Source organism: Sinohyriopsis cumingii, chromosome 1 (genome assembly GCF_028554795.1).
Source record: "Sinohyriopsis cumingii isolate HCF-2022 chromosome 1, ASM2855479v2, whole genome shotgun sequence".
Taxonomy (NCBI): Eukaryota; Metazoa; Mollusca; class Bivalvia; order Unionida; family Unionidae; genus Sinohyriopsis; species Sinohyriopsis cumingii.
The window spans coordinates 25,903,317-25,925,397 of record NC_142961.1 but is presented as its reverse complement, the minus strand read 5'-3'; the positions used below and the strand labels follow the sequence as shown (position 1 = coordinate 25,925,397).

Sequence of the window (22,081 nt, the reverse complement as noted above, 5' to 3'; positions counted from 1 at the left end):
TTTTAAATAAGAGGCTTTAGAGTAGTCTTCCCTGAAATAAAATGTCATGATGGTGAGCGTCAATTTTCAAATTTCCACCGATTTACATCAAATAACTTTTTCCTACGAAAGAAAAAATATGTATCGTAATATCTGGCACACATCAAAATGTACTTCGTATTTAGCTAGATTGTCGTATAAATATGGTCAAATCAGTTTTAAAGCAGTCAACACTAGTTTTGTAGAGAGTAAACACATTTTACTTTACAACTCATGTTCCCATCATGCATCATTATACTGTACCATCGCTATGTACAAATTTTGCATATTTCCACTACCAATAAAGACTCAGCTTACATACCACATGCATTCACCTGCTGCATTAGGCTGTGATATATTTACAACCATATAATATTTCTACCAGATGGCAGGCTTGGAAGTTATGTTTCCATTAATATTGTTTGCTCTTTCTAACATCAAATTTCCACGAGGTGGCAATCTTGATAGTCATGATTCCATTGATTCTGCTTGCCCTTTCTCACATAAAATGTCCACCTGATGCCGGGCTTAAACGTTATGATTCCGTTGATAATACTTTCCCTCATAAACTATATATCACTAGACAGTTTTAAAATAAAAATGCTATTACTTAACACTATCAGTTTTGACCGTCTTCATCAGCTGGACTAAGTTTGTGCTTCATTGTCAATGTACGACAATAAGAAGTGTATTTGTTTTGGATTTTTATGTATATGATAATGTCTGCAATTCAAAGGTCGTGTACAACGATAATCTTGTTTTAAAAAAATACAAGGACCAGAAGAAGAAAGGAACTACCACACGTCCCTTATAAAAATGTTTGGTTGTTGTTGTTGTTGTTGTGGGGTTTAACGCCATTTTTCAGCACGATAGGCTATACATGGCGGCCAGTATTAATGGTGGAGGAAGAACCCGGAAAACCCCGGAAAGAACCACCGACCCACGAGAAGCTACTGGCAAGCTTTCTCACATGCCCACATTGGCTGAATCTTTGACTCGAACCGCCGCAGACAGAGGTGAGATGGCAGTGATCCGTAACGAAGAGTGCTTTAGACCACTCGGCCAAAAATGTTTGGTAGTAGAAATAATGTTTGAGCGCATACAGGTCATGTAAGAAACTTAAGAAGGAAATCAATTTTATATTTTGAGCAGGCACTTTTGGGAACATATGTCAAAAATATTGTTGCCGTTCTAAGTCTGCCTTTAGTCGTGCGCTGATGATGTATGTTTATATAATGGATCTTATTTATCGCTCATGTAAGTACGGTATGTACTCGCTTATAAAACGAGTCCAATGCAAATTGCACAGACCCAAATCTGCACCGGCAGTTCTGGGTCTGTGCAGTGTGTTTGGAGTATTCAGTAGAACAAACAAGACAGATCCTGATCTGCAGTTACATTATGATACGGCAGACCAGGATCTTTGTTGTTTGCAGCTAGACTCATCTTATAAGCGAGTATATACGGTATATGATTGCCATGTACTAAATTTCCAGAATGGTTTGGCTATATCCAGTCATTTTATTTAATAACACGACGCTCAGACCATAAAACGAAATTGATATAATCAAAATTTAATGCTTATTTAATGGAGGGTGAAGCGGTAAATGCTCACCAAACTGTGACTGTCTTCTATGGAAAAAGTTAGCACCAGAAAATAACGACTGAAAATTTGTATGGCTACAGGTAAAAGAGGAGTTTAGACTGAAGTGTGGCCGTATAGTAGGTTCACAAGAGTTTCGGGTCAAAGGTCACACCAATTACATATCATTAACCATAGGGGAGACACCTATCCGAATACTCAAATAGATCCCCACCACCAAATTTGCATTTTTCATGCAATATTTTGGATAGACTGAACACATGATATGAATATGGAATACTCCAAAAATGTACATTTGAAATCCGAACAACGAGTTTGCTTTGCGCAGCACGATATTAAGCCAGGAGAGAAGGTGACAATGTCGACACACGTAGAGCTGAGTTTTCTACTTGATCAGTACGTCTTGGTGGCGCCGGTGTGAGGGTTAATAATGATTGTAAAAATACGTAAAACTTGACTAAAATAATAGTTTTGGCTATTCAGTTTTATATTAAGTTTTGATTATGATGAGAATAAACTCTTGATACCATTCCAGTGACCACATGTTTCGCAACATTTGAATAATTCAAGAAAAATTTATTACAAATTTGAACCTTTATGTGTGTAATAAACACAAAAATACGAAATTTTAAAATTTTATTTTTTATAAAGACTAGAGACTAAGTTATCGTTGTATATTCTTGTTTTATGAATACAAAACGTTGTATCACAGCATATGGTGTTTTATGATTTATTGAAACATTGCCAAACTTACTTTTTAATAGTATATTTTAATGTTTTACTCACACCAAAGAAGCAACCCCTCCTCCGTATTGATACTATACAGGCCCATTTCGAATGTGGTGGAAACACTGTTTTTCCATGCAATTAAGCCATAAATTTGAATCTTTTATCCAGATTCTACGTAAAAAGATGGGGTTCTGTTACATATTAATCGGAAGAGGAACATGCACCTGGCATGACTTTGCCAAATGTCAAATTTTTATTTATAATTATTAATTAAATTAATAAAACACCTGTTCTAATTTTTATTGCTTCTATTATTTGATATCAACAGGATTGTGGCCACCAACATCGGGAATCAATAAATTTGTTTTGAATATCCGTTTAATACTTAGCTGAAATGAATTGAACACGATCCCATAAGCACTAAATGATGCATGTGTCAGCGTTTTCAAATAATACCTCTTTGTGCCCATGTAATTTTATACATTTGGGTTATACGAAAAATTTGCTCTAAAGGGAGCGAATCATTACAAGCACTTCATTTGTAATTTTGTATGTATTTTAAAGGTTGCCTACCGAGAGAGACCAAATACAAACTGCTATCTGCAAAGTAGTCGTCAATGAATAAGATTAACTTAGTCTTTATTCAAGGTCGGATTTAGAATATTAGCAGCTTTTTGCTTCTTTTAAAAAAAATTAATTAAGCTGATAAACGGTGAGGTTGAACAAATAACATTAATTGTTTTAAAGTTCGGTGAAGATAGACCTATGCCATTTATAATGAAAACGTCCTTTGGGAGTAGATATGCTTGGCAAATTTATGTCCGACCTGCAAAATGGAGGTACTAGCAGCTGGGTTTTAAAATGCTCCCAGTTTTTGATTATAAGTCCATTCTTCTCCTCTATGTATACAGTTTATCTTACTTGTTGTGCGTGTTCCTGTTATATTGTTATATTGAGGCCACCCCCCGTGTTCTTCATCATACATGCCATATTGTATACGGGTCATCTCATAACTGATTTATTAGCATCAGTGGGGAACAAGGAATCGTTGACAGGTTTCGAATGCAGTTTGTATATAGTCATTTGAAGCTACCTGCAAGGTGCAATGACAGAATTTAAGGCGGAGTTCAAGGATTATATTGGTCATCTGTATCAAATTTTAAGTGCTTGTCCATTAATAATAATACGTATACATAATTGGATAAAGTTTAATTTTCACGGGTTCTGTTCTTCGGGAAGGTATTTCATTGAATATGATTAAATTTACCTTAAATTTGATAATACTGGAGAGGCGCGGTAGTTTAGTGGTAGAGCAGCAGACTCGTAATTTACGTGCAGCGGATTCGATACCTACACAGACCAGCCAGTTTCCGCTGCCTTGTAGTGTCCTTGGGAAAGCCACTTAGCTCTCATTTCCTAGGCATGGTATAGCCCATAATGTCTTTAAAATGCTTTTAAAACCAATATAACATATGCTATCGTCGGATTTTCCACTAAGAATCGGAGCTGCGGTGGCTCAGTGGTCTGCATGCTAGACTCACGACCAAAAGGGTACGGGTTCGAATCCTACCATTAGATCAGACTTGGTCATCTATCTATGTATGTCCTTGGGCAAGACACTGTACTTCAACTGCCTCGGCACTAAATAACCAACTTGTGTTGTTATGACGTAAAGCACCAAACCAATCCAAATCATTGCTCTCCATTGCCTTTTACCTCCCTTTAATGAAGACGTTCATCCTGCCACGTGACCAAAATACAAGATACAAACTTATTTTAAAGGAAAGGCATGCCACCTTGGTAAACAGATTTTTGTGCACAAAGCAAACATGTTATATTAACCGTTCTTAATATCATCCACAGCAATCCAGTTCTTTCCGATTGTTTTGATCTTACTGCAGCAACTTTGGCCTTCCGAATGCCTCTGATATGGTCCCTACGCAGAGAGAGAGAGAGAGAGAGAGAGAGAGATGGTTTAAGACTGCTCGATAATGTCACTGGGTCATTGAATAACAATGGTCACTATGTTTCTGCACAATCGAGCTGCAGAGAATCCACGATTATTTTTTAACCCTGAGAACTGAGATTTTATAACGGAATTTAATGGTTCAGACAATTCTTCATCTATAATTATGTTTGATCATTTATAAATGAATATGTACGACCACTTCAAATGGAAAATAGTGTGGTTAATTTACATCAAGCACATGCTACTTTTGATTTAGTATGCTGTGCTGTTCTTTTTAGGATTCTGACATGAACAGTGCGTGAGTAAATCAAGTATTCTGGAGGTATTTTTAGTCCCTCTTGTTTTGAAAGACCCATGAAAGGATAGACGAGTAAGCTTGCCAGAACATTCCCTTGGGTCGGTGGTTCTTCCCTCCACCAAACAAATTGCTGCCTATCATATGCTGAAAAATGGCGTTAAAACGGAAGAAAAAAATCCAAAACAAACCAATCCATTCATAGACTCGGCATGGTCACGGATTGGTCTCTCTCCTCATAGAGACCAACCGAACGCGCATGCCAGGAAACAGTTGGGAATTTGTGTAGACTTTATATTGACATCCCTTATAAAATTTAATCAGTGATACGAAGTCTTTTCTCTAAATAAGTCCCTTACTTTAGGGATGATGGAGATGACATGTACTTGGCACCTAAACAAATCTCAAAGCACCATGACGTATTGTTGTCCAAAACATTATCCATGCTCCCGGGGATAGTTCTTATGTTCAAGCTATTTCTAGCAGATATATCAATTGTCTACTCCGGATAGTTGACTAATCCACACTAATTAGTGCTGCTATAAATGTGGGGCCATTACTGGTCTCATCAGGGGAATGATGAATTTAAACATGGTTCAGTCAGTCTCGTGTGCAATCATTTGGACGTTCGCACCATTTGTGGACTACTTTTTCATGGCCCAAAATAATTTGTAAACGTAGTGTTCGACACGTTCATGGAGGAAAACGAAGTATATCAGAGCAGAAAGAATGAGTGAGTGTGTATGCGTGATTTAGATTTTTAACGTAGCTTTAACAATCTTCCAGTCATATCGCTACGATGTCTGCAGCGTGGCAGTTTAAAGTGATGTATATCACTGGGGCATCATGCCGAAGACATGTAGCATGATGTCCCACCCAGTCACATTATCCTGACACCAGGCCAACCAGTCCTAACACTAACCTCTTAATGCTGAGAGCCTAGCGAGGCAGCTGTTAGTACCATTTTTATAAGTCTTTGGTATGACTCGGCCAGGGTTCGAACCCACGACCTCCCACATCCGGAGTGGACGCTCTAACCACTAGGCCACTGGAGCGGTCAGAAAGAATGAGAGCATCTTGTTTAAAGAGCCAACCAGTGGGATACTCAATACAGTGTACGAATGCTATTTCAATTCATGTTAAAGTTTTCAGGTCGAAATCAGATGGATATTGATTTTATAACTGAGTGTTCTACATTTTACAAATGTAATATTTGCTGCATTTGTATTCGGTTTGTCGGGTTGCTGACTGATCTGGTGAGTTTCAATTAGGATAGGAATGTACTGATACAGTGACTATGTAATTTGTATCAGCACATGAATGTACGGATACGGTGAATACGTAATGATACAATGAATACCTATAAGAAATACATATGTTTCGTGACGATATATGGTTCATAAAGCCTGTGTCGCAATACGCATGACTTAATTTGAGACTTTAAGACAATCGTGTAATTTTATAAATTAACTAATACCTGAATGTGGACAATATCTACGATTTATTAAATTGTCAAGCTCTAACATTATTGATATTCTCCTAAATTCTGTAATATTATAGTTAGTATGGTTTTCTTCTTTTTATTTCTTCGGGGGGGGGGGGAGCTTGGTGTCTGTGATTTACGTCACACCAACACTTAGAGGGTATATTGTACCAAGGAAGCCAAACTTGGCTGATTTGATGGTGGTAATCGAATCCACACTCTTCTGGTTCAGAGTCTAATGCTTTGATCACTGAGCTACGGCGGTTCACAGGCTCGTGTTTGCAATGATAACAGGTTGTGTTTATTACTGAGTGTTTAAAAATACAAACGTAGCACTAATCTGTCATGAAAAGATAACACATTTTATGTTGTTTACATTACAGCTGTCTCATTTTATGTATCGGAATACCTATCGTATCATGATCTGCGTATCGTGCTGTCCATCGTATCGTAAGACCAGTGGCGATACACATCTAAAGTCTATTATAATTAACTCTGGCTGAAATCTGTGGACATCTGATACTTAAATTAACCAGTTTAGATGTCCAGCGACGCAATATATTTTTATCGAAGGATGAAAACAATATTGAAACATCTGGATCAAAATCCGCAATTTAAGACTAGTGACTTGCGGAGAAAATATGTTTGTATCTCGTGTTTTTAACATTCTGATGGGCTTAAACATATTGACTGGAATTGATTTATTGCCTTTAAAAAATCTTATTCTGAAAGACTTAAAAGTGTTAACTGATATTGTCTGCCTTTAAAATCCTATTCTAAAAGACTTAAAAGGGTTGACTGGTACTGGTCTATTGCCTTTAAAAACCCTATTCTGAAAGACTTAAAAGTGTTCACTTATGATAGACTTAAAAGTATTGACTGGTACTGATATATTTCCTTTAAAAACCCTATTCTGAAAGACTTAAAAGTGTTGACTTATTCTGAAAGATTTAAACGTGTTGACTGGTATTGATTTATTTCCTTTTAAACCCCTGTTCTGAATGACTTAAAATGGTTGACTGGTAGTGATCTTTAAAAACGCTAATCTGATAGACTTAAAAGTTTTGAGTGGTACTGATATATTGCCTTTAAAACCCCGATTCTGAAAGACTTAAAAGTGTTGACTTATTCTGAAAGACTTAAACATGCTGGCTGGTACTGATCTATTGCCTTTTAAAACTCTTTTCTGGAAAAGTTAAAAGTCTTGACTTATTCTGAAAGACTTAAAAGTGTTGACTGGCATTGATCAGTTGCCTTTAAAATAACTATTATGAAAGAATTAAAAGTTTTGACTGGTACTGATTTATTGCCTTTAAAACCCTATTCTGAAAGACTTAAACGTGTGGGTCGTTCTAAAAGACTTAAAAGTGTTGATTGGTACGGATCTATTTCCTTATATATATATATATATATATATATATATATATATATATATATATATATATATATATATCCACAAGATTTTGAATTGATCTCGAGGATTTGTTAAATGGATGTTCTATTTAGGTCACTGTTGGAAGGTCTTGGTAGGCTTGAACAATCAAAATATATTGCAAAAAAATGAGAATTACGTAATTTCAAGTGCTTATATGTGCTGCAGTTTGGATGGAAGATATTTTATGAAAATCTGTATCGTACGATATAAAGAGGAGCTACGGTACTTAGATGATACAAGCAATCTATAAAACAGATACTGCACGTGCAGCGGAAGGATACACGAGATTCTGACTTGGTAAAATCCTGTGCAATATCAATATGTCAAGGAATCGCTTATACTGAAAGAAAGATAATCCTAAACTGCTGGGTAAGTGAAACAACTGGAACTTTAGAAGAAGTAAAAACCAATATATACCATCAAAACTACTATACAACTTTGTCCGAAAACAAGGACGAAGCAATTGCCAGATTACAAAGATCTCAAATGTAATATGATAAATACATCATAATATTCTTACAGCCTTTAGAATAGAGTGTAAACCACTTTTCAGTGGTACTTTTCTTTGTTCTTCAAGCATACCTTTGCTCCATATGAAAGCTATTCCATGGTCTAACCGAAAACAAATTATGTTTAATTCCATTGATAGTTTACACACGGATCAGTCGTCGTCGACACCATGTGCAAAGGTAGTATTCACAACTATAAATACCAATATCTTACAAAAATGAAAACTGTAATTCAAGGAAAATGTGTAAAACTGATTAATGACGAAAAGAACTGACACATCTGGATTCATCGATTGTTTTTTTTTAGAAAAGTTCCACACATTAACTTTCAGCATATGCAAATAATTCATCTTTCAGTTATTTTTGTTGCAAAAGATCACTGAAAACGGTATCATTATCACTGCAAATAAATTTATGAAACAATTTTTAAATATGGTTTTTATGTTGTGTATATTCCCGAGGTAACAGTGCTAAATTATGTACGTTTTTAAGAGCTCAGGTTTGTCTGAAACAGAGGGTGATGCATCAAGAGGTTTCTTTAAACAAATCAAAATAATCTCTGCCAAGCGATTTGTTCCTAGATGACTCCTATTCTTCCTCCTCTTCTTCTTCTTCTTCTTATTATTATTATTATTATTATTATTAGTATTAGTATTATTACTGCTAATCTCCTCCAGCTATAAACCCTTTCTTAACACGAACTACTGATTTTGCTGTTGGTATGCGAGAAAGCTTGCCAGTAGCTTCTAGAGGGTCGGTGGTTCTTTCCGGGGATTTCATGGGTTCTTCCTCCACCATTAATACTTGCCACCATGTATAGCATATCGTGTGCTGAAAAATGGCGTTAAACCCTACAATAACAACAACAACAACAACTAATTTTGCTTGCTCTATATTAATAAAGTCGAAATTTTTGGCGCTTATCTCGAAAACCCAAACACCCACGTCTGACAAGCTACTGACGGTATGTTACAGAGGAAAGCAGATCAATCAAAGATAAGATGATTCGTCAAGTCCCAAGGTTCTTACTTAATTTTAGTTGTTTTTTTTTTTTTGTTTTTTAAATTTCATTTTATATTCTGGTAGCCCTACTTTTTCCAAGCTGTAGGCCTCATAATCCGATTTCGAGCTTCTAGCTCGAAATATCTAGCAAATATAAGTTCTGGTAGTCCCTAAAGATTGAATTTAAAGCATACAAACCAACAGGCATGATAAATAATACAAATAAAATATTACAGGTGGTCTTACCTTAGGTTCTAACTCCCCAACTCTCTGAGAAATTGGATCATTTTGCATTACTTCACCACGGCATATTTCACCTCGTCTAGTCCTTCTGAATACCATATCATCTTTATTTAGGTACACTGTCTTCCCAATTTTCACTGTCAACTCATTTGTCCGCACTAGAATCTGTCCCCAAACTGTGACCGGGAGGGTAATAAGGAAATATAACTTTAACACGAGGACTGTCATCCCCATTTTGCTCATCTCAGGTAATCTACGCTTGCCAGCGTTTTTCCATGAGACCCAGAGATAACTTTCAAACCCAGGTCATACTGGGTGTGGCACATTAGAGTGTAACATTCGTAAAATCCAAGGAATAAAAATATAATCAAACTGCCTATTTATACATTTCAGCTTGAACTAATTTTCTGATGGATATCGAATCTACAAGATACAAGCTCTTCGTATTTCCTCATAATAATCCGAGTTAATTAATAAACTATTCTTTATCCAATATATTGAAGAAAATAGTTCCAATAAAGCACGACAGAATTAGACATCAAATCCAATATTTTAAGGTAAATCCTATGTCGTCCCGCTTTTGTCCGTCTCTGTTTTCGTGTTGGTCACTGTATTGTCAATGACCCTGTCTCGCCTGCCTTGCTTTTGTCAATTGCTGATCAAACGGCTTGACGCACACCTGTGAAAATAAAACAGACATAATTAAATTCTGTTTAATCCGAATTTGTTTACTTTTAATTGCAGAGACATGATGGAAATTCGTGTCCGTGTCCTTGAATAGTTTTCTCAACACATTCTTTTGCGAAAGAAATATGGAGAGAACACTAAACAAAATATTTATTTATGCCGAATCCATTGATGAAAAGCTGTGAAAAATTGTGTAAAGAATGTTTACACACAATTAACACTCACTGTAGGAGTTAACGCACAGATGTAAATAAACAAACTGATAACTTTGTTACTGCATTAGTTTCAGCCTTTCACTGAACGTGACGACACCATGGTAACAAACATATTCACCTAAGGCAAAATACTCAGCAGTGTTCTCTATTTCTCAAATAAACCAGCATGACTGCATCCACTGATTGTTTCCCAAATTACGAACCTAATCACTTAAATTGAAAAACAGCGGAAGAAGTGTCATTTTTTATTTTCTATGAGACTGGAGGGGCAGGATTAGCAGACATAATTCTAATATTTTTTTCAGTGAGCATTAGGCATTTAATTATGTTGCTTAAGGCACATTTATTTTCAAATCTCTTTCAGTGATTAAACAATATGTGATTGATTAAAGCTGGAGGAAATATATGTTACGAAGCAGAAAGAAAGGAGGTCATCAGACGATTTACATACAAAGGAAATAAATAGCTATCACACGATATTGCTCGCCACTAACATTTTTCATATCAAGTTCCCGTCTACGCCTTCACCGACTCACCTTCAAAGTGATGTCGTTGATCTGGAGCGTGCAATGCGTATGATGAAACTGCGTGTATCTGCACTTCTAAATTGGAAACACTGGCATTTCAAGAATGTATTGTGCAAATAGCATGTGCAATACACATAATATCACAGAGTTTGTACATTTTACAAGCTTCGCTATATCTCTGTAACATAAACAAAATGTTTCCATCTGTTCATATATGTGTGAATTTATTCGCTTTATGTAATCGTATGGGAGCCCCGAGTGGCCGAGTTGTCTAAAGCGCTCACCGTTAGGGATCATTGCCATCTCACCTCTGACTGCGTGGGTTCCATTCTCGGGTTCGGCCAATGTGGGTATGTAGGAAAGCATGCCAGTACCTTCTCGTGGGTCGGGGTTCTTTCCGGGGTTTTCCCGGGTTCTTCCTCCACCATTTATACTGGCTGCCATGCATAGCCTATCTCGTGCTGAAAAATGGCGTTAAACGTGTGCATCGAATAGGCAAAACTACCATGCAATTGGTCAACAATACCGATTAGCAAGAACTATTGCAATGCTCATACCTCTCGGTTTTACCATCCATTTTTACGACACATATCAGAAATATATCTTTATATTTGTCCGCAGTCAAGGAATACAATCAGCAGTCATAAGATATCATAAACAAATCAGCAAAATAAACATGCAAAAACATGTATTTATCTTAATGTAGTCTTTCTGTTGTTTATTCCTGCAGCTCGAAATATTTTCATATACTAATGAAACTTTAAAAAGAACACTTTGTTAGAAGAGTCAGGAGATAAAAAAAAAAAGCGTAAATCCGCTCCGATTGCCTTGTGGTTAGAGCGTTCGCCTCGGATGCGGAAGGTCGCGGGTTCAAACCTCGGCTCTGTCATACCAAAGACTTATAACATGGTACTAGCAGCTGCCTCGCTTCGCGCTCAGCATTAAGAGGTTAGTGTTAGGACTAGTCGGTCTGGTGTCAGGATAATGTGACTGGATGGGACATCATGCTACATATCTGCGGCATGATGCCCCAGTGCTAGACATCATTATAAACTGCCACAATGCAGACGTAGCGATATGACTCAAAAATTGTTAGAGGTACGTTAAAAATCCAAACACACACACACACACACACTCACACACGCGCGCAACTAGGACAATAATCTGTATAATGCTTTAAAAAAATATTAAACACAAGTGCATTTTTTAATAAACACAGGCCCAATGAAACACAAGTACATTTTTATTAATAAATACAGGCCCAATTAAACACAAGTACATTTTTATTGATGAACACAGGCCAAATTAAACACGAGTAGTCACTGAAATTAGAAATCAGCTCCACGAAAAAATATAATACACTTTCTGAGGATAGCGATGTGATGTCCTTATCGAAAACACCAATGTAGCGTACTTTTGAGGACATCGATGTGACGTCCTTATGGAAAACATCGATGTAACGTACTTCCTGAGGACATCGATGTGATGTCCTTATGGAAAGCACCCATGTAACGTACATCTTGAGGACATCGATGTGACGTCCTTATGGAAAACATCGATGTAACGTACATCTTGAGGACATCGATGTGACGTCCTTATGGAAAACATCGATGTAACGTACTTCCTGAGGACATCGATGTGATGTCCTTATGGAAAGCACCCATGTAACGTACATCTTGAGGACATCGATGTGACGTCCTTATGGAAAACATCGATGTAACGTACATCTTGAGGACATCGATGTGACGTCCTTATGGAAAACATCGATGTAACGTACTTCTTGAGGACATCGATGTGACGTCCTTAGCGAAAACACTCATGTAACGTATTTCTTGAGGACACCGATAAGACATGCTGAATATTTCAGGCTTCAAACACTATTTACATAATAAAAGAGGTAGTCTGACAACTTATCGTCCTTTTTTACCTCTCACTAGTTTTCTTTCCTTCACTGTTTGCCTCTTTGTATTGTATCTGTGAACATGTTGAATAAATAATATACCCTGTAGGCACCCCGGAATGTTTTAAATTCTTTAAGGATGTATTAAGTAACTTAGCCATGCAAATGTGACAATTAACTAATGGGTACACCTGGGGCCAATAAAGTCTTTTGATCAACCGTTTTCTCATATGTGACCATTTAACATTTTTAATAGCATTTTCATTTAAAAATAGCTCTAAATTTTTTCCAACAAGGCGGCCTCCATGTCACCATGCTATCAATCATTCAACATAATAGGCTGCAATTTCGCAAGGCCCTGACATCAACTATTTTGCATTTGCAGCGATCAGATAGAACGAGTTTCTTTTACTACGAATCTGATAGGAGAAAAAAACAAAAACATGCAATAAATCTCTATGCTACGAGTGTTGGGATCATTAACTTGTACGAATAGGTAAACTCGTACAAATTTCCCCATGCACCTGTTCCATATGGATCATATTTTTTGAGCAAACCTATAATGTTGTCTTTGTATCCGAGAAACGCATATGTACATAAGATATCTTGAAAATAATATTTCTTTCTTATTTCATAGTTTATTTTATGTCTGAAGGAAACAAAAACAGTCTGCAGCACAGACAAACATATGCACATACAGGAAGTGACCACCACCTGTCTCCCCGACTAAGAAACTTTACTGCATGAATTCTTATTTCAAATGGCTAACCGTACCATCACGGAGTTCCCGGATAAAATTTATTGTACAGCTAAAATCTAAAAAGTAAAGATAACACGATTTCAAAATGAAGACTCGGTTGATACGTATGTTGCGTTTAACGGCACATTAGCACAGTAATGGCTATATGTTGCCAGTAATGGTAAAGTTCAAAACATGTGAAAGAAAGAGTTACACAAAAACCATAGGAAGGCAAACCATGTCAATCAAAATTAAAAAACCAGAGCAAGATACCCCCTTCAAAACAAACGTAAACATGAAGAGGGGAATAGGTTTTAAATGTGCATATTAAATACATTAAGAAGGAGACGATATGCATGCATGCACTAGCGCCCAACGGCACGCCATCACAACACAGTCCATATGATGTCAATCAAAAGTAAAGTTTTTAAAGTGTGCAAACCAAGACTAATACAAAATCTCAAGAAAGGAAAACCCTTCTAAACAAATGCTCATGTATACAATTAAATGGTAATGGCCTTCTAACATACATCCAAAAGCTTTATAGAGTGAAATGCTATCTTAGGTCGTATTATTGTGTAACGGCACATGCGCACAGTAATGGCTATATATTGTGCTACTTAAAACAAAAAGTTCCCAACCCAGGGACATTAAACTCGTCCAAATGAATGTAAACATACGTGAAAAACATGTATATTCTTCTTGATTGAAGCCGCTTGGGTTGAGACTGCTGAGATGGCGAATCCCATGTTTTCTTTTCTGTTATGATTTCTAGTTTCCAGTTTTTACAATGAGATATTCCCGTCAGGATAATGTCAAACACTTGCAAAGAAAAGCTAACATGAACGAAAAATGGGTGTTTGTATGTTTTTAATTTTTATTTGTTAGCATCGTTCGTCGTCTTTTTGAAAAGGCTGTTCTAGATTTCTAGGTCACGAAAGCACTTTATTAGTTTCTCCGACTTCTTGCATCGTGCTTTGTCATATTTGTTTCCACTGTTATATAAGACTTTAACAAAAACAAAAGTTAGTTAAGATTCTTTCAAGGGTCCTATTTATTTCCGTCTGCCATTTGCTTCTGGTTCACTTCAGCATCCTTGGAATGAGTGTCATTATGGTGATGACAGCCCAGCAATAGTAAAGAACGGTATAAATAACGAATCACAGAAATCGAACAAGTTGCAGCTAACAGCATACTGTCGTGCTCTTGGAATCGAGTTATTAGCACTTTTGCCTCATTTCACCGTGCATAACGGCAACTAAATTGCGATTACATAAAGCTGACCCATAATAAGCCGCCAGATCAGGGTCGTCTCTGCCCATTTTAATGATAATGTCCAGTATAAGAAAAGGTAAATGCTGGGCTGTCGGAGCATTATGCTGCTTGAAGTTAGGTGCAAGTTCTAGGTAAGCAAATATGGTAATTGATATAATCACGTTTCTTCAGTCAACTGCCGGCATTGTTTTGAAGTTTTCTTGTCTCTCGAAGCCACTCCTTTGCGAGCTGATTTGAAGAGAAGTTGACATTCAACATATCATCCTTGCTTCTGCCAGCATGCCGTTACAAATTAGAATGCCAATCAAAGATGAAGAATGGATGCAAATACCGTAAAGACCCAGTTGAAAGGCCATGGATCTACGTTATCCTCTGATATAAAATAGCTTGAACACCTCTGGTGGATGCAACATCATAGTACGAAAAGCAGTCAAAATGTCTTTGATAAATATACCAAATTTGTTGTGTTACTAATCATTCGACTATTGGTAACACTGAAGAAGAAAAAAGCTATACTGACGAGAGGCAAATATATGGTACGAAAAAAGTGCGTGTTTTATTCGCTAATTCTAAAGAAAATATTGATTGAAGGACATTGATCAAATTTTCTGCAATTGTCAGGGTCAATGTAAGATAGGCTACTTGATGTGGGACTTTCTATCGGTCCTTGTGTGTGTGTGTGTGTGTGTGTGTGTGTGTGTGTGTGTGTGTGTGTGTGTGAGAGAGAGAGAGAGATAGAGAGAGAGATGTCATATATGTTTGCTGTCTTAAAACGTTTTACTATAATACACAGAAAGTTTCTGATTGAAGGACATCGATCAAATTTTCTGCAATTGTCAGGGCCAATATAAGACAGGTTACTTAATGTGGGACTTTCTATCTATCCGTGTGTGTGCGTGTGTGCGTGCGTGCGTGTGTGTGTGAGAGAGAGAGAGGTGTCATATATGTTTGCTGGCTTAAACGTTTTACTATAAAACACAAAGTTTCTGAACCTCTACGCGGAAATTGATATAAACTATATTCACTTGTGCTAGTAGATGTTGTCAACGCTGAAAACGCTGTATAATCGGTATGCATACTTCATTATATTAACAATGAAACAAATGAAACAAATATTAACAAGTTACTGAATGTCATATGTTGACAGTTTTAGAGAAATCTGTTCACCCGAACAAGATTTCTGCCCGTTTTATTATTGTTCTGTTCAAGGTCGTTTGTGGCAATTCATCACAGATGGTTTGCTTTAAGACGCATCTGCAAGCTACGTAGTTCTAAATAGCACGTCAGTCTGTTACAAGCGACTGACATCACAGTATCACATGCTCGAAACCAGCTCCCCGTGCAAGAATACATTTCATCCACAGGTTTCTAATTTTGCTTTATATAGATGGCAGTCTTAATTACTGGTAACCATCTGGTTTTAATTGCGGGTCTTCGCCACGGGTAGCTGACGGAACATGTTGCAATAACCAAAAGGAATAAAATCATACCGTGTCAGAATTACTCTTATGACCTGTTCTGATACCGGATTCTATCATATTATATACGAGACAAGATAAATATGTTCCAAAAACTTCGTTCCACACCCGACCCTCGATCTCAGTATGCTATTCCCTGTCCGTGAAGCCACTCGGCCATAATCTATGGCTCGTTTTATTCCTTGTGTATTTTTGTATTCAAGAAACCTTCGATGCCTTTTCTGCGTTGCACCAAGCTGAAGTTATGGTAGAATTGTGCTAATTTTGCCTGCCCTGATAAAGTTAAACTCGCCTACAACTTGAGGTACCTAGAGACACAACGTATACGACTCTGCGATATCGTACTCGTCATGTTACAATTACTGAAGGAAACATTTAGTGCATGTTCATCTGTATGAACTCATTGGAAAATTTTAAAAAAGCATTCAGTTAAAGATCAACGGAATATAAATAATACCAGTGTCATTAATACTTACCATACATGTGGTGCATTGACAGGTAAGGACATATATCATGAATGATATAAAGGGATAAATAAGCATATCAATTAGACCATGAAAATTGCATTTAGTAATCGTTACGAAATCTACTTCAGCACTTCGTACAGTTACGACTCTATGATCTTAAAGTAACAGAAATAAGCGAAAGCAACAATTTAGGTACAATTCAACAAACAAATTATTTCCCTTGAATTGAAAGTAAAAATTCTAAAGAAACTTAAAACCCAATTAAACCTAAATGTTCTATCACAATTCCAAAAGTATGGAATGTTCCGAATAAATAACAATACTTTTGAATGTGTTGATTTAAAATAGTCTTTATTGTGTTGATCTACCAACTGTCTTGATATATCACAATGATATAATACAGAATGTCTTTGAATGAATTTACAATAATCCCAAGTTTTGTTTGAGTCCAAAAAGTCAAGTTGTACTCTGTACTTCCAATCAATAATTTAAATAAATTATTCCTCTCAAATTATACCTGAACACAACTAAAACTTCTGGTCATAGATTCCCAGACACTCATGCGAAACAGGAATGAACAATTGTTTACCTAATCTCTTTACATACAAACTGTCACCTAACCTATGACACAATAGATATTACGAAAAACTATTGGAACATTGCACTTAAGCAAGGTTAGGCCTTGAACTTTCATTTTATAAAAACGTCTTGCTTACCACTTAGGATCATGACAAACGTCAAGAAGACATTACATTACAATAGAAAGTTACGCCAAAACTCTACCCTTGATCATCCATCTCACCTCTGTCTGCGTGGGTTCGAGTCCAAGGCTCGGCTAGCGTGGGTACGTGGGAAAGCCTGCCAGTAGCTTCTCGTGGGTCGGTGGTTCTTCCCTGGTTTTTCCAGGGTTCTTCCTCCACCATTTATACTGGCCGCCATGTATAGCCTATCTTGTGCTGAAAAATGGCGTTAAACCCTAGAACAACAACAACAACAACAACTATCCTTGATCATGGATAATGGTCAAGAACAAAATATTTAATAATAGTACGTTGTTTATTTGCATTTTATTTTCATGTTAGTGTGAGTGGTGGTACCCTGACAGTCTGATTTTAATTACATTGTAGTGAATGATGTGTGTTGCTCATTGGTTTGTTTGCCAAACTGTCAAGCTTAGCCTGGTCTCGTATTAAATGAATGCTAATAAGTATATTATTATTAAGAATGGTCAGCAACTGAAATGCTCATCTGTCAAAACCCAATAATTATTTATTTCAAGCTTCATTGGAGGTCATATACAGAAAGCTGGAGGCTTTTGAAAGCTGCATCTACTATTATACAACGAAGCTAGGAATCATTATATTCACGTGGCATTTTATCATATTGTTGTTTTGTTTTGCGATTAGTTGTTGTTTTTTTTTGGGGGGGGGCATTGGTCTATCTCTTGCAGAAAATCAATTTTCATTAGAAATCTTTCTATTAAGTGCACCACGTTACGCAAACTCTATTAATTGTACCATGTTACGGAAACCATCTCATTATTCTGCTTGCAATAAATCTATCTCTTGGCATTAAATTACTTTGTACATTGAATCAGTCAATGTAAACCAAAGCTATCATGACACCAGAGAAAAGACCTTAAAAAAAGTGTCTAAGAGACTGGAGTTGTACTAGGCGCACCAATGTTCAAACAATTCAAAATAAGAATATTTCTTCCTCTAAACTGCCGAGTGTTGAAACCATCTCTGATATTTTTCAGTGATAACAATAGTTTCAAATTAGTTTCTGTGGTGGACATATTGGATGTCAGACTGGTGCTATTTTCATTCAAGACAACGCAGACATATTATACTTTGTGTGGTAAACATTAATTCAAGAGGGAATAGTGACAACACGATTTTAAAGGTTGCCCTACCGACAGGCAAAATTAACATATGTCTGGGTATCATACGAATCCTATTTGTGAAAACGCCAGGTTTATACAGCCATCCATTTGAGATGAAAAGACAGAACACTATTTTCAAAATACTATTGTGACCACATTGAGGGTTAGTCATTTTCAATTTAGGACCAACTAGACTCCACAGGAATTCTTCTGATGTAACCAAATGTCAAAATGACTTCCAACCGAGGAGGACTAGCGAAAACAAGATTTTCATGATGGCCACATATTGGATGTCAGATCCACGCCATTTTAATTCATCGTCAACCAAAACATGATAAGAAGTCTTTCAGTGAAAATCTTATTTAAATATGACCATCCAATTTTTAGAATCACTGATAAAAATATTTTCAAACTAGCCACTGTGGCAGCCATATTGGACCTCAAAATTGACACTGTTTTCATTTTGGATCAACTAGACATCATGAGAAGTCATTTATTGAAATTTCCATGTCAATATGACTTTCCTTTAGAAAGAAATAGCGAAAAAAAATATTTTGAAGTATTGGCCATATTGGATGTCAGATTGGAACCAATTTTCATTTCCACATATCATAAGAAGTATTTTAGTGAAAGCTACATGTCTATATCACCATTAGTTTAAAAGGAGTAGCGGTAAAAATATTTTCAAGATGGCCACTGCTTGGCGGCCAGAATGGATAGGCACCATTTTGATTTAGGAACAACTGGATATCAAAATAAGTCTTTGATAAAAACTCCATATCAATAAAATTTTTAGTTCATAAAGAGTTGCGAAAATAAAAATTTAAATATGGCTGCTTGGCGGCGATATAGCACGTCAGATTGGCATCAATTTCATTTTCACCAACTAGTTATCGCAGGAAGTCTTTTAGTGAAAATCCCATGATGGTATGAGCACGCTATCAGGACGATTAGCAATAACAAGATTTCAAGATGGTCGCAGTGGCAGCATTATTGTATGTCCGAGTAGCACTAAAATTTCATTTAGGACTAACTAGATCATGGTGTGTGTGTGTGTGTGTGTGTGTGTGAAGTTTCTTGTCAATCCTCCAAGTAGTTTAGGAGGCTTAGCGAGAACAAACGCAAACGTGTGCCAACCGAAGGACGGACGTTGTTGTTGTTGTTGTTCTAGGGTTTAACGCCATTTTTCAGCACAAGATAGGCCATATATGGCGGCCAGTATAACTGGTGGAGGAAGAACCCTGGAAAACCCAGGAAAGAACCACCTACCCACGAGAAGCTACTGGCAGGCTTTCCCACGTACCCACACTAGCCGAGGAGGACCGACGTAAAACAATGTATAAAAGACTCCCATATAAGCTTTTCTGGTATATGGCCATTAAATCTAAAAGTTAAAAAGAAAAATAAATCAAACAAAAACAATATCTGAAGAGAAAACGAACATATATGAAGAAGAAAACGGTCTTTGTGTCCTCGGTAATCCAATTTCGCGTAAAGTATCAGCGGTTAGGGAGAAAGGCATCTTTTACAAAATAGTTATTTTGTGCAGAATAATGCACAAACCTACATTACACATTCAGATTAGATCTCGAAAACTACTCATAAACAAAACGTTTGGATCGGTAGGTACCTTGGGATTTTGACTGATCAGGGTTCCTTTAATCAGTAACTTACATATAAGGCAAGAGACATAAAAGGTATGTGCGACTTTTCTTATGGTTTAAGGACACATGTTGCTTTAAGTATTGAATTTACACCCTAATACATGCGGTACGTTTTAAGGAGTCATTTGTCACGAAATATGGCAATAAAATAACTTGGTAATGCATCAGAACTATTATGTGTAATTGATTTTGTTGGCGCGTCCAGCGTTACCGGGAGTATTTTTTTCCCTCGACTAACAGTGACTGAGTAAATAGATGCATCTCGTTGCAGAACGCTCGCAACGAGATACTCTTATTTCATGCTGTGCACTTGTACTTTATCCTTGCGTCTGTCAGGTATTTTCTTAAAGTACTTTTAGGATGTATTTGCTATGTGTAATGACGATTAGGTGTCTACTTTATATAATGTATTACAGCCATAGGGCTGACAGTGTGGCAGCATAGAGCGGACAGTGTGGCAGCATAGCTGGTAGTGTAGCAGTATAGCTGGTAATGTGGCAGCATAGCTGGTAATGTGGCAGCACAGCTGGTAATGTCTCAGCACAGCTGGGAGTATGGCAGCATAGCTGGTAGTGAGACAGCATAGCTGGTAGTGAGGCAGCGTAGCTGGTAGTGTGGGAGAGTAGCTGGTAATGTGGCAGGATAGCTGGTATGGTAGCAGCACAGCTGGGAGTAGAGCAGCATAGCTGGCAGTGTGGCAGCGTAGCTGTTTGTGTATTAGCAAAGTTATAGTGTGGTTTCATAGCTGGTAGTGTTGTTGTTGTTGTTGTTTTTCAGCACACGATAGGCTATACATGGCGGCCAGTATTTATGGTGGAGGAAGAACCCGGGAAAACTCCGTAACGAACAATCGCCCCACGAGAAGCTACTGGCAAGCTTTCTTACATACCCACACTGGCTGAATCCGAGACTCGAACCCACGCAGACAGGTGAGATGGCAGTGATCCGTAACGGAGAACGCTTTAGACCACTCGGGGGCCCCCAGCTGGTAGTGTGGCAGCGTAGCTGATAATGTAGCCGCATAATAGCGAAGCTCTTAATGTGTAGTATAGCTGTCAGTGTGGCAGCATAGCGTTTAATTAGGTAGCACAACTGATGGTGTGGAAGCATAGCTGATAGTGTGGCAGAATAGCAGTTAATGCAGCAGCATAGCTGGCAGTGTAGCAGCATAGCTGGCGGTGTAGTAGCATAGCTGGCAGTGTAGTAGAGTAGCTGTTAATGTGGCAGCATAATCAGCGAAGCTCTTAACGTGGAGCATAGCCTGTAGTGTGGCAGCATAGCTCTTGGTATAGCAACATATTTATTAATGTAGCAGCATAACTGGTAGTGTGGCAGAATAGTTGCTAATGTGGTAAAATATCTGGCAGTGTGGCAGAGTTGCTGTTAATATGGCAGAATAGCTGGTAATATGATATCATAGCTGGCAGCGTGATGGCGTATTTAGTGGCAGTATAGACTTAGAGCTGACAACAGAATAACAGTGGTATTACTGAAAAGAGAATAGAGGATCAAGAGGTTGTTGTTGTTGTTGTTGTGGGGTTTAACGCCATTTTTCAGCACACGATAGGTTATACATGGCGGCCAGTATTAATGGTGGAGGAAGAACCCGGGAAAAACCCGGAAAGAACCACCGACCCACGAGAAGCTACTGGCAAGCTTTCTCACATACCCACATTGGGTGAATCCGAGACTCGAACCCACGCAGACAGGTGAGATGGCAATGATCCGTAACGGAGAGCGCTTTAGACCACTCGGCAACTCGGGGCCCCACTGATTTATTTATTGCATACTCAGAGTATGGTGATATCATATCATTTGGTGAATAATTCTTTTTTATTTTATTTCTTACGTATTTATGAGTTTCGTTTCAGCTTTAGACGGTGTCACAGTGTGCAAAACACTTCACTATTAGAGTAGACGTGTTTATTTGTTGTTACGTATTTATTTCCATTTTATTG

At 37.4% G+C, this 22,081-nt stretch overlaps 1 protein-coding gene across 1 annotated transcript in view; it reads right to left on the bottom strand.

Annotated features, from left to right (window-relative positions):
• LOC149806570 (FRAS1-related extracellular matrix protein 1-like) overlaps positions 1–22,081 on the bottom strand; it is a 142,119-nt gene that overhangs the window by 62,284 nt on the left and 57,754 nt on the right. Inside the window, exon 2 of the mRNA XM_089954802.1 lies at positions 9,290–9,965. Within this exon, the coding sequence (XP_089810928.1) occupies positions 9,290–9,529 (240 nt within the window). The 5' untranslated portion in view covers positions 9,530–9,965. The remainder of the gene's footprint in view (positions 1–9,289; positions 9,966–22,081) is intronic.